Here is a 17,971-nt window from a genome sequence, read left to right on the forward strand (position 1 = left end):
GGTGTTGGGCAAAGCTGAAAACTGGACTCATCAGAGAAGATCACCTTACTCCAGTCCTCTACTGTCAATCCTTATGGTCTTCTGCAAACCTCAGCCTGGCTCTTCTTTGCTTATCATTGATAAAGGGCTTTTTTCTAGCTTTGCTCTGCCCCCAGAAGCCTGTTTTGAACTCTCCCCGCCATGCACTTCACCCCAGCTGCTGTTTGCTATTCTTGTTGTAGGTCACTTGATGTCGTCCTACGGTTGTTGAGTGATATTCGAATGAGTTGGCGGTCATCCCGGTCAGTGGAGAGTCGTTTTCGATCTCTGCCGGTCTGCAGCTTGACCTTGTTCTTATGAACCGCCATCTTTGAAATTTTAAGGATGGAAGCAACCTGACGCTCACTGTATCCCTCTGCCAGTAAAGCCATAATTGAACCCTTCTGTTCCTCACTCAAAACTTTTCAACTCTTCTGGCATGGTCAATAGTTATTATTTGATTACAATTACTTTTGAGGTACTACTAGCACTGTTTTTGCCATCCAGCTGGTCCTATTGCAAGAGGATAGTGATGACCGCAGCAGTGTTTTTTTTACTTCTCATTAAATAAGATTTGGTTGAGGTGGTCACCTGATCAGTACTTCATTAAGCAGAATGAGGTGTGCCTGTGCTGGAATTCAACAGACACTGGAATGGAATTGCTGCCATACATGTAGATGCTGATTGAAGAAAAAATTGAGTGGTCTCTTCATTTTTTTTTCAGAGCTGTATACTGTATGCTTCAAAAATAAGAAATCAGGAAGGGGGCCAACACTTTTTCACACCACTGTATATGTAAAAAAAAAAAAAAATCATACAAACAAAACACCATGAAGTTAACAGATTACACATGAAATAATGCAATAAACATTTACTAACCAAACGCCCACAAAATAAGAAAATGCTTATAATTGTTTTTAAAATGTATAATATATATTGCTTAAACCTTTAAACAGCCAAATATAATAAAACAATGTGATATTTCAAGGGACAAGAAAACCTGAAATTCATGCTTTTTGTGTAATTTAAGCAGTGGATTGAGAACAGTGCTTCTGAATTCATTAGTCCACTTTTTTTTCAGGATATTACAGCCGTGGGCCATTTTCACTATCTTTATGAGTGATGGTGGGGTAATTGTCTTTCACCATTATTTCCACTCTCGGTTGTGAGGGAGTTACTGCAGAATTTATACAATGTTTCGACCACTTTATGATCTCCCATAGCTTATCTAAAAGCTCTGCTCATAAACCGTCTCACACGGGCAACATTAAATATTATGTGCAAACATTCATGTCTTTTATGTTTGAATAATCACATACAGTGGCTATCAATAACATTACACTACAAACACACTGTGACTTTCCCATGTCCTGAACGGGATGCTGGCTGACCACTTTGTGATGAATTGGTCTGGCAGTTGCATCTGATAAATGGAGACGGAGCTGCTCTGTGGAAGCTGGAGGAGAAACTCAAAGAATGATGTTTCTACTGTAGGAATCAGTCTAGGGAAGGGGGACCTCCTTGATAAAAAAAAATACTCTTGTGAATCACATCAAGGGGAGGGGATCCCCCTCAGTAGAAGTCGCATTCCAGGGCCGGGGCCCTTAGGGAAGATCCTTATGTTCTGTACCCCCCTGTACCCAGTGCCCCTTCTATTTTTTTTTATTTAAAAAATTGTGCAAATGTTAATATATGCATGTAAAACTGATATTACATTTAGTTGACTACATCTTTGCATTTTTAACTAGATTGTTTTCTTGCAGGGTTTCACACAGCACATTTTATGGTAGAACAGAGGTGACCAACCCTGCTCCTGGAGGGCCGCCATGCAGCAGAGTTCAGCTCCAACCCTGATCAAACACATCTGAAAAACAGTTCAGCAATGTCAAAATACAAGAAATGTCTAGGCCTCAATTTTAGGTCACTTAGACATGTCATACATGCAGCATATTTTGAATATTACAAATTTGTTTGCATCAAATAAACTATAGAATTATTGATCACTTTGGCTGTTTTTTATACACTAATAGGGCAACATATCCTGGGAGATACAACTTACAAAATCCAAAATATATAAAATATTTTAAAAATCCCTTTGAATATGTTTTAATTAAGTCCAGGTGATATAAAAAGTGACATGAAATGATTTTTTGCTGATCATTTTCCACTGCCTGTTTTAGTGTTAAATGTATATAATATAAAATGTTTTTGGGAATTTCCTGCATTATAAACCCGAAACCTGCGGAAATGAGTTAAACTATGCGATACATGTGCAATCCTGCACTGAAATTCAGGACCTGCTTTTCACTTCACAAGACATTAATTGATGGACCGGAGTGTTGTGGATTATTGTGGTGTTTTTATCAGCTGTTTGGACTCTCATTCTGACGGCACCCATTCACTGCAGAGGATCTGTTGGTGAACAAGTGATGAAATGCTACATTTCTACAAATCTGTTCCCATAAAGAAACAAACACTACATGTGGCCTACATGGCCTGTGGGGTAAGTACATTTTCAGCAAATTTTTATTTTTATTACAATTTCACTAATTATTCCCTGTATAGTATATTTGCAGTGTTGCTTTTGTAATTCATTTTAAAAAGTTACCTTCTTCAGAAACAGTTACTTCTGAATAAACCCCATTTTAGTCTGTCCAAGAAGCCTGACCTTCAGTAAAAATCATAAACACAGAAATCAGACAGCAAAACATCTGCCTGGTCTTAATCATTTCTGTTCCCTGAGGGAACTGCTACACTGCCAGTGTACATGATCAACAATACACACACACACACACACACACACGGGGGAAAAAAACCTATTTATTGGCTTTTTGAGCTTCACTCATAGTATTTCCCCAGTGGAAACCGGCAAACTTACATGGCAGAAAATCAGTGATGAGAAGAAGCAATTCACAGAGCTCCATTGATACAGCTGTCAGTCAAAACATAAAGCAGCTGTTTCTGCTGGACTGTGCTGACCTTTCCAACCGCACAGCCCTGAGAACAGACGAGGAGAGAGCAAGAAACAGCAAGAGAAAGGGCTCATGTATGTATACTCACCACATCTCTGAGAGCCAAACAAAGCCCATTTCACAGACAAACAACCATTTGAATCTGAACGGGTGAAAGAACAGATTTACCAGGTAAATTAAGCTCCCTAGCAGTATCTCAAATAAATCTATTATAGTTATAGTTAAAAATCTATTATAGTTGCTCCATTATTTTTTTGATTATTTCATGATTTGCTTGAAAAGTGAATTATGCTTCTTTAAAATATATGCCAATTGGCAAGATTTGTATATTTCTATATATAATGCAATTCCTTTCAAGAACAATAAAAGTTCAAAGTAATTCAGAACTTTTTAAGTGTTACATAAGTGTCCAAATAATTTTAGGGTCACTGTACATTATTGCATAAGTAGTTATAATTCCTTATATATTAACGCAGCACTGACGTTTGAAGAGAGAAGAGTTGAGACTGCACATTGAGCTTTTAATTAAATTCAAAACTGTCCACAATACAGCTAATATTCATCGCATAGATGACGCAATTAAAAGATTAGTGGGATTACGGTTATTCTGAAAAGCCCATTGCGGGATCTACTCCTTAATCTCAGGATTAATACACTGGCGTGTGAAGAGATTTCAGCACAACCTCAAGACATACAGTAGAGTAGTTGTGGGATCTGTAGTGATTTACAATGAAGAGGAATCACTGAATCTAAAGCGCAATCCTCAAAGTCTGGAGTGTTTTCAGACATTTGAGAAACTCATCCACTCGACTGCACTGTAAATCGCCATCATCGGTATTCCAGATGTGCTGCTTCACAGTAAAGCTGTGTTGACTGCACTGAAAGACTCTTGAGTGCGTTTTATTGAACGCTTTCGAGCGGGTGGATGAAAGAGGATCATAGAGACAGGAGGCGTCCAGACTGATTTTCCCCTACAACAGTGGCCAGAGTCAAATCACTACTGAAGCAGCACTGCAGGCCTAATGAGCTTCAGCTAATTTTACGTCAGGGAAATTCTGCAGAACCTATTTCTCTTAAGCCCTTTTTTTTTAGGGATGCACGATATTATCGGATTGTTATCGGAATCGGCCGATAAAAGCTTAAAATGTAAACATCGGCGCACTAGTAATAAAAAGATCACGTCAGCAGTGTACTAGTTCTTGAAGCGAACTATAGCCTAAATGCTGATTTACATTTGTTTTGGATCACCGCGTTTAGGGAATGAACGTATGGAATGCTGCGTCCGGTGTGCGATAAGAGTCAACAGTCACTAGCACGTGCAGCAGCAGTAAGGCATTTTATTTATTTAGGAGGCCTACTTGTAATAAAATATGAAGTAAATTAACAATAAAAAAAAAAAATAAACACGAAGAACATTAAGATACTGGTGTTTCTATATAAATAAAGCGGTAATTGACGTCATAAAATCACGTGTCTGTATTGATTTAAAGGTCAGAAGCTATACATGAATAAAAATCACAAGCATGACACTTGTAAATGAAATAATTTAATGTACACAGATTCATTCATTAATATGAAATATATTTTTTTCAAATGGATTAAGAACACTTAAATATAAGGAGCTCTAAAAGATTTTTTGAATTTTTACAGATCTTTTGCTTTAGACCATCTATTAATGTTAAATCCACAAATAAAACGTTAAGGTTTCAACTGCATCGGTCTAAAAAAGTTATTTTATATACTTATTCAATGTGCTCTCAAGAATGTTTATTACTTCTAACAAATAAAAATTTAAAATAATTAGTTTAGAATTTCTGCACAAGAGAGACTTGGTGTTGTTTCAAAACAAAAGGAAATGTATATCGGCATCGGCTATTGGTCAAGATGTTTTAGCTTATGTATATGTCACCATTACTGTGATTAGTGTTCTCTTTGATGAAGTTTCTTCCATTTCAGTGAGTATATACTAAACTTGTATTGGTGTATACAAATATAGTAACTCTATACAAACTAAGACAGTTCTATCATGTACAGTAATGTTCATGCTCCGCTTAACTTAAAATGTAAGATTATTGAACTTAAATCCACAAGTTACAGTATATATATTTTTTAACGTTTTTAGAACTGAAGTTTGCACAGACCTGCTTTAACTGTTAGGTTAATACAACAATTTTTCAAATATGTTGAGTATATTTAAGCTGGTTGCCTCAAGTTTTTGAGTTTTTTTTATTATAACACAATACACTGCACTCAACAATACAAAAACCCCTCAAAACACTGGTTTATAAAACAAATCTTTATTAAATGAAAAGCATTTTCTTTGTCAAGTACGAAATAGATTATACAAATACTTTACATTGTTGAAAATAACAACACCACAATGAAAGTGAAAGAAAATCCGTCAAATCAGTCAAAAACAACACAGACAGATGAGGTGCACAAACCTCTGAGAAACATTTGAAACTGAGTTAGATCTGGACGTCTCATCATTCAAGCAGCTCGGCAGAAGAAAACCATCTAGATCCAGTGAATTCATGAGACTGGTCTTAGACGGGTAGTCTTGATGCCTACAAGTCCAGATCTGATCAGTGTGTACAGTGATGGTTCAGGGTGGCACGAGAGCCAACCAAACACCCGGTTTAACGCTGCCACAGTGTTCACTATCAGCACCTGAAGCCAAATGAAGATATCTGTACGCTGACATCACAGAGTAAAAAGTGGATCTTAGCATCTTAGGAGCATTAAGATCAGAAGCATCAATTTGCAGGTAGTTACAGGAACAGTTCACTCAAACATGACAAGTCCGTCATCATGTACTCTCGCTCATGCTGTTCCAAAGTGTCTCCTTTCTTTTGTAAAAAACGAATAAAGGCGCAGAACGTCTGAGCAGCTCTTTTATCTACGATCTGAAAAGCCATATGGACTATTAAAATGGTGCATTGATATCCATTTGTGACCAAATTTCATGATGTTAAACTTTTAAGAGGACAAAGACTTTCCTGTATTTTCCTCACATAAAGCTATCTTATGACTTCAGATGATGTAAATTATGGATTTGTAAAGGATATGCAAGGTGCTCATTTTGGACTGTGGCATTAACACTGTATGAAACAAGCAGCTCAGACATTCTGCCTAATATCTCATTTTGTGTTTCTTGCTTTGTAACGACACAAGGGTGAGTAAATGATGACAGAACTATAAAAGCAATTTTTGTGAACTACTCCTTTAATATGCAAACAATCGTAACTAATCAGTCACGAACCATAACGGTGTAAATAAGATCTTTTGTTGCACGCTTATTACCGATGAACTGATTTTACATTTCACGTTCTCAGCAGTTCTTCACGTGGTGTAGCAGTTGTGAGTTTTTTGGTAATAGTGGCTGTGGGTGTGTCTAAAGGTGCTGGTATTCTGGGATTGGTGCAGCACAGTGTCAGTCACGAAACGACGCACAAAACCAAAGGAAAGAGACGACACTGGACACATTCGGACGTCTGAGTTTGACTGCTGGTGAGGACCAAAAACCCTTCCAAACATCTCTCAGCTCTCAGCTGCAGACCCGCTTCAGACTCTTTGGCATTCATTACCAATTAGTTGAAATATTTAATTTCATTTACATTTATATAAAAAATAATTTTGGAACAGAAACTAAGTAAAACATCAGACACAGAAGCTATACTTCACCCACACCCTACGTACTGTAAGTAAATTCACAATAAAATGACTTTGTGTTGGACTTGTCCAACTAAAACTCTATCTGTACATATCTATCTACTTTGTAAATCCATTCGTTTTATTCACACACACACATGCACACACTTACTTGCGCTGTATAACAGCGACACAAAAGCATGTTTTGTCTCAGGTACCTTATGAGAACAGAATAGTTCATATGCATCGTCATCCAATCAGCTCACATGAAATCATTTAGCTCCGCCTCCAGCGCAGCGGCCATCTCATCAGCCTCCGAGCTGCTGCCCTCCTCATCCTCATTGGAGTCTTTACTGGAGCTGCCATCATCATCATCATTATCGGCGTTATCTTCTCTGGCCTCCTCCAGTTTCCTTTTGTGGCCCCTAAAGATAGAAACACAGAGGCCTCGGTCAGTGATGCTCGTTAGTCAAAGAAGTTTGGAGAGAAAATCTCATTGGTTCAAAGTGGTCTTGGTTGCCAGGGTTACGTATGGCAGTGTTGAGTGTTGTTGACAGTGATTGGTTGCAGCACTCTGTCATGTTTTGCAGGCCGCTGGTTCGCATGTCACAGTCTCCACCTGCATCTGACAGGCACCAGTGGAGAGGATCGATGCCAGGATCCTGAAGCACCACAAAACCCAAAAAAATGCCATCCTAACTTAGACGGCACTCTCTGAGAATATGGCTGCTTAAAAGTAATAAAAGAACAAATCTCATGTTCTTTGGAGTGAGAACTATTAAGTGTTTAATTAACTATTAGCCATCATAAAATTAACACAGATTTTTTTTCATACAATGGCCATAGAGTGATATATCAAGCTCCATTAAACGTGGTTCATATGACTTCTGCGCTTTATTAAAAGCCTTAAAAAAGGAACAGACTGAAATATAATAAATCATTATTTGTTAAAAATCTTCCACTGAAGCTCTTTCACTTTAGACTTCTGTACGTGCATCATACAGAGCTATGATTTGATTTCAGAAGACTTGGAATTAAAAAAGCAGAAATCATAGACACAGTTATGCTACATTTATGGTGCGTTTGTGTTTTGTAGTGGAAAGAAATTAATACAGGTATGGAAAAATTTGCGGGTGAACTATTACTTTAACACACCCTGCAGTAACATGTTTAGAAAATCAGCATTACATGCATGAAAGCCAATCAAACTGACACTGACATACACACACAACTACCTTGTAAGCAAGTTTTGAAGAAGTCATATAATAATGCTTTGGCAGAACTAAATAAGTGCCGGCTGTCATTAGATGTGCTGATAGTATAGACAGCTGCTTTGATCACTGGAGAGTATGTGTCTCACATTTAGTGTAATGATGAATCCACTACCACCTGCTGATAAAGAACCAATCCGACTACATGAATACAAGATAAAAGCAATGGAAGGACAGAAAATGGAAAACATTAGGAAAGAAAGTCAACCTGACAATGGAGCAGACTCCTGTGTTTGATATTTATGGACTGAACGGGGGAGATGAGGCTCTGTGTTGTGTTCACATCATTTCTGTCTGTACCTAGGATAATTGGAAGAATTACAAACAGGAAGTTTGCCTCACAAAGTTCTGGAAGCTCTTTCAATGTGCACACAAACTGCAGCCGTTAGTTTAACAGTGATCCGCAACACCACAGAAAGTCCAGTTTTACATCTTCAGTCAAACCACAGTCCAAAGCACAGCGCTGTTATTCAGCCAGTATTCCCCTTGCTTTATGTGATATTTAATGTGGGTAAACCTGAAATCAGATACAAGTCAGAAGTTGAAGTATTGATGTCTTTCTTTACCATAACAGTAAAGGAAAAAACAGTTGCATATGGGAGCTCCTTGTCACGTTATCATCATTATCATTAACCAAAACTATTATGAAAGTGAAAATTAGCCAACAACAACATATTCATTAACTATAAAAAAAACCTATAATAACAGATTTACATAAAAATTACTTTAGTTGCTTCACATCTCAAGTCTGACAAATGATGTGAAACACTGTGAAGACAACACTAATTAAATTAAATGGCCTCAAATCTGGTAGTTTTTGTTGTTCTTAGTTTTAACCTTGATGTTTTTTAATATATTGTATTTTGTTCACTCTAAAAAATCCTGGGTTATTTTTTCAACCCAAATGCTGGATTTAGCCATTTTTTTGGGTTATTTTTCAGTGTTTGGGTAGATTTTGATCATGGAATGTATAAAAACATGTGATGTCACCCGTAGGTTTCTGAAGAGCATTTTTGAAGCCCAAAGTGGGCGGAGCCAGCCGTCGCCATCTTGGCAGCGAGTCACTCCTGGATAATCGCTGTTTGCTGAAACCATGCCCTCCTAGCTCGACAGTGGTGACAGCAATCCACCTGCCACTCAAGTGGCCACGCCCCTTAATTATTCAGAACTTTAAGACTTAATATAATTTAAATGGATGAGTAATAAAAAAAATTCACCCCCTCACAGTTGTCAGGATGGGCAAAATTTGCAATATAGACCAAAACCATTTTTTGTACCAGGCTGTAAACATTTTTTTCTGCTGTAAAGTTGGGCATTTTAACATGGGGGTCTATGGGATTTGACTCCCTTTTGGGGCCAGTCTCTAGCGGCCAGTCGATGAATTACAGTTTAAGTCACTTCCGTGTTGGATTCAAGAGAGAGACTGGAAGGTTGCCGCTTGGGTCAGACATAACCCAGTTATTTATTGATTTATTGACAGCAAATTTTTATTTAGTTTTAGTCATAGTCTTTTGACTAAAATGCCATTTAGTTTGAGTCATATTTTAGTCATCTGAATTGTTTTTAGTTTTAGTCGAGTTTTAGTTGACTAAATCTAGAGTAAATTTAGTCGGCTAAAATCTAATGGGTTTAGTTACAGTGTAATGCATTTAATTAAGCATTTCTCTAAAATTTCCAAACACATTCTATAGGCTTGATATTAAGGTTTTGTCATGATAGACACCAATTTAACTGCGGTGACACACAACATGCCTTTATGTTAAAATTAAATAAAACCACTTCTCATAAAGAACAAGAACATGGTCGTCTTATTAATGAAATACCAATGGTTATATAAGCTAATTATGCATTCTTTATAGCAACTCGGTTACCATATTCTTCATTCTTTCAAGCAGACACTTATTTTTATAAATCAATTTAGATTAATCTTTAGGGCTACTAAAGTTTTACATTCAAGAGCAGTGCGTGATTTTCTGTCTTTCTTTTGTTGCTTGATTAACATCAATGACTCGGACAATAGCAACTAAATTAGGCTGCTGTCCCTTTAAAACCAAAGCACACCTGCAATGGATGCAATGTATTGAGACACGTTCTCCCTGCTGTTTACGTTCATTTAAGACGTAATCAAGTGTGTTTACAATTCAACATCATTTTGTGTGCAATTCTCCGTTCATGCGACGCAAAAGAGTAAAAGATTGTTTGTGTACATTTTATTTTATCTATAAAATCGTTACTGTGCTGTATATTGCTAAATTTTATGCAAAGCAACACAAGGCGGGCTCGTATGAATCATCTAAAAAAGTGTTGCATCGGTCTTTTTGCATGATGGAAGACCCTGATGCTTTGCCTAAAATAAATTATTTTATTCATAAAGATAAAGAATATTATTACTTTGGATGTTAAAACATGTCCTCAGAGCTGTTTGCTGTTTGTTTATGGGCAGGTTATGGAGGCAGTCGCAGCATGTTTCGGCTATGAGTTATACGCAGGACGGCGTTCTGAAGTTAGCAGTTTCCCGCTGAACATGACTCCAGCTCGGACACGAGAACCAGCGAGTCAGAACGCCGGCTCCTGCATCAGCAGCACCACACGCATGTGTCGTGATACTCTCGTGAACATGTGTCGACTGACACGGAAGAGAAGAAATTGTTGAATAAAGTCGTTATTTTTGTTTTCTTTGCGCACAGAAAGTATTCTCGTAGCTTCATAACATTACAGTTGAACCACTGATGTCACATGGACTATTTTAACATGGTCCTCACTATCTTTCTGGGCCTTGAACATTTCAACTGCGTTGCTGTCTATGTAGGGTCAGAAAGCTCTTGGATTTCATCAAAAATATCTTAATTTGTGTTCTGAAGATGAACCAAGGTCTTTCAGGTTTGGCATGACATAAGGGTGAGTAATTAATGATAGAAACTTCATTTTTGGGAGAACTATCCCTTTAAGAGCTGCACGAATCTAATACACAGGCACGCATCTGTTTTTTTTCCTCACTTTTTACTTTCACTTTAGACATAACCAACTATGTTCACATGTAAACTTTGTGTTTTTCTCACATTATTATCGAAATCAGACTAGAAAGATAACTCAGTCCAGTACTCGGGTGCTGTTTGACAGGTTTTTTAGTGTGCGCGTGTGCTTCAGGTGTACACGCTCAGAAAAAGTGCACATCAGAACAGCACGCAAATGAAATGTTTAACCGGCAAGGCTTTAAAGCACATGCAAAATAATGTACTTTTGTGATTGTGAATAAGTGCAGTGTCCCGTGAGTGTAACACTACCGCTGAGTTAATATTTGATGTGAATGTATGTGGCATTGTTCAGTATACTGAGACAGAGACGCCAGAACTGCAAAGGAGCACTGTAGCACGATACTACGATATTTCTTCAAAAGCAGACCGTGGAGACATTTTAAATGTCCACAATTAAAAATTGTGATATCGCACACCCCAAATTGCAAATTTGAACTACAGAAATGCTTGAACAGAAAGAGCCAAAGATGGTATTTTTTTGTGCAATAATGGGATCACGACCCCATAACAGCATTTGGAGAAAGACAAATCAATGGTTCTGCTGACAATTGCACAAAAATTACACCTGAACTCAACGCTGACCAAAAGTAAAACCAAAAGTTTGCATTAAACCGCATCTTCAGACTACAAAGAAATGCTGTGCTGTTGATTTGTCTGGAGAGGTTTCTGACAACGGCTCAACACTCACCCAGAGACAGCTATCTGTGACCCTGCTGACTCAACACCTCACACATCTGAAAATAATATGCATGCTCGGAATGCCTCAACAAAGACCACATTCTCCACTGGGAATAGTGCTGTCAGACTGGAAAACCAGCGGGACACATGGAGGGCCGCAAATAGACTCGTCGCTAATGGCACAGCGGCATAACAGAACAAAGAAAGGAATATCCCTGTTTCTTATGTTCTGTCTCAGTCTCTCACTGTCTACAAGAAACAGATTACATAAGCACAAAGGCTGCGAGAATGAGAGAATGGGCTTGTGGGAGGAGGATGTGACTGCAGAAACTCGGCCGGCTCAGAGTTTGTTCCCTCTGAATGCACCTGAAAGATTTAAACAGGACAAAGCCCTCATAGCCAGGAGAAAGATCTAGAGAAAAATCGCAGTGACGAGGAGAGAAAGACGGAAAGTATAAGACGGAAAGAAAAAGAAATATGGAAAATACAGAAAGAACAAAAGCACAACACCATCATTAAAAAGAAGAAAAAATTAAAACGGTTTCATCATTTCTTGCCCTCATGTCGCTCCAAATCTGTATTTTCTCTCTTCTGTGGATCTCAAAAGAGGAAACTAAAGAAAGAATATCATACAGGTGAGTAAACGATGACAGAAGTGCATTTTTTTGGCTGAACTATCCTTGTAAAGCAGGGGTGGGCAAACTTGGCCCTTCCAGGCCACTTTCCTTCAGAGTTTAGCTCCAACCCTAATCAAACACACCTGAACCAGCTAATCATTGTCTTCAAGACTACTAGAAAGCTACAGGCAGGTGAGTTTTATCAGGGTTGGACCAAATCTCTCCAGGAAAGTGGCCTGGAAGGGCCAAGTTTGCCCATCACTGTTTTAAAACCACAAAAGAGGCATTCGATCAACCCTGGAGGTTTAGTGATGTGTGTTCGATTGAACCGACAAGGCTTCGTTTTCATACGGCCATGTGTTAAGCACCATGATGGGCAGTATTGACTGAAGATGGAGGGGGTAATTGATGGTTTCACATGCATGTAGTGGACCACGCTGGTCAATAAGTGTCACGTTTTGTCCTGATGCAGGACTATCAGTGTGAAGATGAGGTCAGCCTAACGAGTGAATGAGGCGTGAATGTTTGCAGCCGGCATTCAGAAGATCGTTTCAGACATCATGGAGTTTGTTTACTGTAGCATTCACAAAGACAGACCGCACACATTTAAGTACTGTGGCCCATCAATTACACGGGAAAAAGAAAACCTTCTGTTGGGATCGCAGCTTGAACTGAAAAATGGTTTAAAGAGAGATTTTGTGCAAACTAAGCACACAGCTCATAAAAATATTCTGAAAAGAGTCTAAAATGTACACAAGCATCATCACAGCAGCACGATCTTTCCTGCTCTCTGGGCACTGGACAAGAAGCTGGAGAAAACCCAGCAAAATGACTTTGTTTGTTTTGAGGTCAATAAGATCCCTTCTGCTCATGAAGTCTGCATTTATCTGATCCAAAATACAGTAAAAACTTCTTTCTATCATCATATATTATAAAATGTAATTTATTCCTGTGATCAAAGCTGAATTTTCAGCATCTTTAATCCACACATGATCCTTCAGAACTCAGTAAAACAGGCTGATTTTCTGCTCAAGAAACATTTCTGATTATTATCAGTGTTAAAAACAATTGTGCTGCTTCATATTTTTGTGGAAACCATTTTTTCAGGATTATTAGATGACTGGAGAGTTAAAAAAAACAGCATTTATTTGAAATAGAACTCTTTTGTAACATTATTAATGTCCTTGCTGTTACTTTCGATCAATTTAATGCATCCTTGGAAAAAAAGTATCAATTTCTTAATATTCTTATACTGACACCCACCTTTTAAACATTAGTATGATATTAAACTCCTGAAAGTTGACAAAACAAACTGCAGATACAAATGGATCCTATATTGATTACATGATGATATGTTCCCATATGCAACTGTGTGAACAGGATATATGACAATGCAGGAAAAATTATTCAACAATTTCATCTGGTCCTTTAAATCCTCATTCTGCGTCCGCTGGTCTGTTTCACTGGATGCTCTTTAAACAGCAGGATGTCAGACAGTGCTGTGCGGTCTCCATTAAAGCACCGCAGCACACCGCAGGAGGCTCGTGGACTGACCTGAAGCTTTGATGGCTCTAGGCAGGTCTATGTAACAGATTTAAGGCTCGGTGATTTTAAGATGGCTCCATTAACTTGGAATTAATTAAACCACACAGTCAGAGCTTCTGATGGAAAAAATAAGAAATAGCAGTGCTTTCAGTGCAGCAAAAGGACAGTATGAATGTTTTAGGTCAGTTAATGTTTCAAGTTAGATTAGTTTTTCAACATATATATATATATATATATCACTACCATTCAAATTCATCCATTTGGGGTTTTAAGTGTTAAAGAAATTTATACTTTTTTTCATAAAGGTCACATTAAATTGATCAATAATAACAGTAAAGTCATTTATAATGTTACAAAAGATTTCGATTTCAAATAAATGCTGTTCTTTTGAACATTCTATATATCAAAGAATCATGAAAAATAATAAGAATGTTTCTTGAGCAGCAAATCATCATATCAGAATGATTTCTGAAGGATCATGTGACACTGAAGACTGGAGTAATGATGCTGAAAATTCAGCAATAAATTACATTTTAACATATATTACAATAGAAAACGGTTTAATAATATTCCACAATATTTCTGTTTTACTGCACTTTTAATCAAATAAATGCAGCCTTGGTGAGCACAAAAAATTAAATATCTTGTGGTCGTTAAAATAATCTTAATCTTGACCCCAAACTTATTGAAGTATATATTTGTTGCGCTTAGTATGGTATATAGTGACATAAAAACATCACACTAACAGCTCAGAGAAAAGCGACTCAAATCACTCTTGACATGCTGCCAGCATTTATTAATTTATAAGCAATTTAAGAGCGTAACACTTTCAGCTTACCACTGCTCATCATAAACCAATTAATCTCTAGCCCTGAAACCATAAAACACCCGTAATTAACCCAAACAGCTATAAAAGTCAGGATTATTGACACTGCTCTCATTAGAGTTTAAGGTAGGACACATGATTGCTCCCACAGAACCACAGTGTGACCTGTAACAAGCAGATTAAATAAAAGAGGAAACTAAGCATTTCATAACTTCACATAAATATGAAGCAGTGAGTACTTTTCAGACATAATTTACAGGCAGATGACAAAACAGGTCAAACACCTAATAGATTTAGATAAAATAAGTCATCTGTAACATGTAATCTCTATATTCCCAATCATCTAGATTGAAATCTATAGTCGCTGTTCTCTGTAAACTGTCATTTTTGAGTGATCAATCTATCGCTTTATCATAAAAATGAGCACCGTTTTGTTCATATTGTGCTTTGGAAGAAACAAAACTTTGCAGAAATGCAGTTCAGAGGTGCACTACACAGAGAAACGAGAGAAAGCGAGAGGCCGATATGAGAGGGAGGAAGTCCGTGTACCTCATCATCCATCATCTCAACAGTCGTTCACCGTGTTTAATCCATCACAGGTCTGTTCTGGGAAGACATAAAAAGACACCGGCCCTATTCAAAGATCATCCATTTACCCAGAAGCCCCCGGATGCAGCGGCAGTGATACATCAATTACAGCATGCATGAGAAATGCAGCTGCGCTCATCTACAGTAAGGGGAAAAGTCACCATTTAACGACAATTACAAAGTAACTAAGGAGTGATTACAGTGAAATTTCTCATTTATCTTTATTTAACCACTGGAATAAAATACGAATGCACATTTCCATGAGGAACCTCAGACTTGGAGAGCGTTGCTCGCTAGCACCTTCATTAAGCAGTCAACAGGCAAATTTGTCTGCCACATTAACTTCATAAACGTGCCATTCATACACACGCTAGTGAAATCATCATTAGTGAGGAAACGAGTGGAAGGATCTTCTAAACGGATCTCTTGGGACATCACAAATCCAAATCCTTTTTAATCGACATTCACTTCATTCGCTGTGCTTCCATAGAGAACGGACCCAAGACATGGGCAGCGGTAATTAAATCAGATTGGGAGTATACCACTCTTTCTCTGGCTCTATAAGCCTTTAAAATCACGCTGGGCTGTTCAGGGAATTCTGATGGATCCGTTAAGAGTGCAATAATGGGCCTCTTCTGTACGTTATTCCACAGCCCATAATATTCACCAGCTGAGGAGATTGAATATAAAACAGCACCTACAGGTCTGTTGCCATGGCATTAAGTGGCAGCCTTACGCCCTAAAAATTCTCTGAAAGCCACTGGAGGAACTGTACAATGTGCAGATGGGTGAAGGCTTATGAAACTCAAGGAAATCCATTAGCAGCAATGCTCTGAAAGCACCTTCTTTAATACAGGGTTGACAGTATGTTTGTTCCGTGAGTTTCTTTGTGTGTGCCGTTATTTCTTCATGAAAGTTAATCGCCGTTTAAACTGCATGTAATCAAATTAGAAGAATCACTCTCACGTTTCGATGCGTAACTATTTATTTGTCACTTAAGTTTCAATCAGGCTATTTGTCCCATCAGGCAAGTAAAATTCGAGCCATTTTTCAGTAAATTTGGTGTTCGGCTGGATTCTGCTGCTACTATTCTCTCTGAAAACGCGCAACTACAGCGGGGAAAAAATCTTCTGTCTGTCCAATGATTGTAAACAGTCACTGGGTCCGTGACACTGGAGAAAGTTTTGTGGTAATATGACCAAAAATATTTAAAACATCAAGACTTATTAAAGCTTTTTTTAAAGGAAAAATTTAAGACATTAAAACTTTTTAAGGACCCACGGCCACCCTGTAAATAAATAAAGTGCAATAATACTATTGCAGGATGAGCACCAAACCAAATCTCCAGATGCTCTCATTAGAACCAGACTGAAAAACTTGTATATAAAACACATATATACACACAGAGCTCCTCAAATATGGAAAATGGAAACTCAAAAGTGAGTAAGAACCAATGAGGTTTGCTCTTGCATGTAGTGCAAACATGTTCCCGCTTCCATTTTCCATTTTTGATGAGCTCTGTGTATGTTTTTTGATAAATGTTTGTACTGTATGTTGGATTGCACTGATTGATTCATATGGATTTCTTACGATGCCTTTATGAAATTTCTGAAGCGTCAAAGTTTTGTTGGAATGACCTTTCAATGCAGAAACATCTTGGGTTTCATTATTAAAAATATCTTCAAGTGGAAAAAGTCTTATGGGTTTGGAACGACATGAGGGTGAGTGAATGAAGACAGAATTTTCATATTTGAGTGAAATATCATTTTAAAGGTGCAGTGAGTTCTAATGTCGAAAATTGGAATTGACAACCAAACAAATAATTTTGTGAATATCTGCTAGCTGCCTGCTCTTTGTGTGCTGAAAAAGATATTGTGTGTGTACATAGTTCTGGCTGTGTGGGAAAAAAACAAAGAGGACTGGACGATCAGACACAGCACCACTTAGCCAATCAGCAATAGGGGGCATTATTGGTCATGATGAGGTTGCTTTGTTTCTGCTCGATACATGAGTAACATTGGTTTCGCTATGTTGCACACAGCCAATGTATACTGTTGTTTTAATACCACTGAGTTGGTTTCTGCCGACTAAAAACAAACTCTTGCTTGTCATGTCATCTTTGCGTTTTCTTTCTGTTTGGCTTTTTGTGATTGCTGTAACCCCTTATTCATGTCAAATTTGTAATAGATTTGTTTTTTTTTCTATAGTGTAATATAGGGAGCTCGGAGCTGATCATGAAAACTGTATTTGTTTTTGTTGCATAGCGTGTTCGTGAATTTGGGGTCCAAGCCACAAAGGCGTGTTTCTTTTGGGTAGGGGTGGGTTTATTATGATTGCCGATATCAACAGTTTGAGTCACACTTAATTTTCAACAATTGCATTAGATTTTCAAAATTATGAAGAAAAATGTATGCAAGTCAAGTATCTAAATATCTGACTACTTTAAGGCAAATTATAAAGACAAAGTCGTCTAGTGCCATAGTTAGAAGATGAAACAGCATCATTTAGGATATTTGTGTGAATATATGTGATAATTCTCAGCAGTAGGCACTCTCAACTACAAGACTTGTGCTGATTTCTCTTGTGTATGAGCATGTAGCCTAATTTAGATGTACTAACTGAAACTTTGATCAAAAATGACTTACAGGGACAATCCCCATGGAGCAACCAATGGTTAAGCTCTTTGATTAAAATAACAGTTCACCAAAAACTCACATTTTTGGCATTTCAAGATGTTGTCTTTTTTGGAGCTGGAAAGACCCTGGTCACC

The 17,971-nt window shown here is 37.7% G+C and overlaps 1 protein-coding gene across 1 annotated transcript in view; it reads right to left on the reverse strand.

Moving 5' to 3' along the window:
- Positions 1–5,239: 5,239 nt before the first annotated feature.
- Positions 5,240–17,971, reverse strand: part of LOC107550065 (RNA polymerase II subunit A C-terminal domain phosphatase-like) — a 48,019-nt gene continuing 35,287 nt past the window's right edge. Inside the window, exons 3-4 of the mRNA XM_016231292.1 lie at positions 6,908–7,066; positions 5,240–5,660 (exon numbers count right to left, since the gene is read on the reverse strand). Coding sequence (XP_016086778.1) covers positions 5,654–5,660; positions 6,908–7,066 — 166 coding nt within the window. The 3' untranslated portion in view covers positions 5,240–5,653. The remainder of the gene's footprint in view (positions 5,661–6,907; positions 7,067–17,971) is intronic.

The sequence above is a fragment of the Sinocyclocheilus grahami genome, unplaced genomic scaffold, assembly GCF_001515645.1.
Source record: "Sinocyclocheilus grahami isolate Dianchi unplaced genomic scaffold, SAMN03320097.WGS_v1.1 scaffold387.1, whole genome shotgun sequence".
Classification (NCBI taxonomy): domain Eukaryota; kingdom Metazoa; phylum Chordata; class Actinopteri; order Cypriniformes; family Cyprinidae; genus Sinocyclocheilus; species Sinocyclocheilus grahami.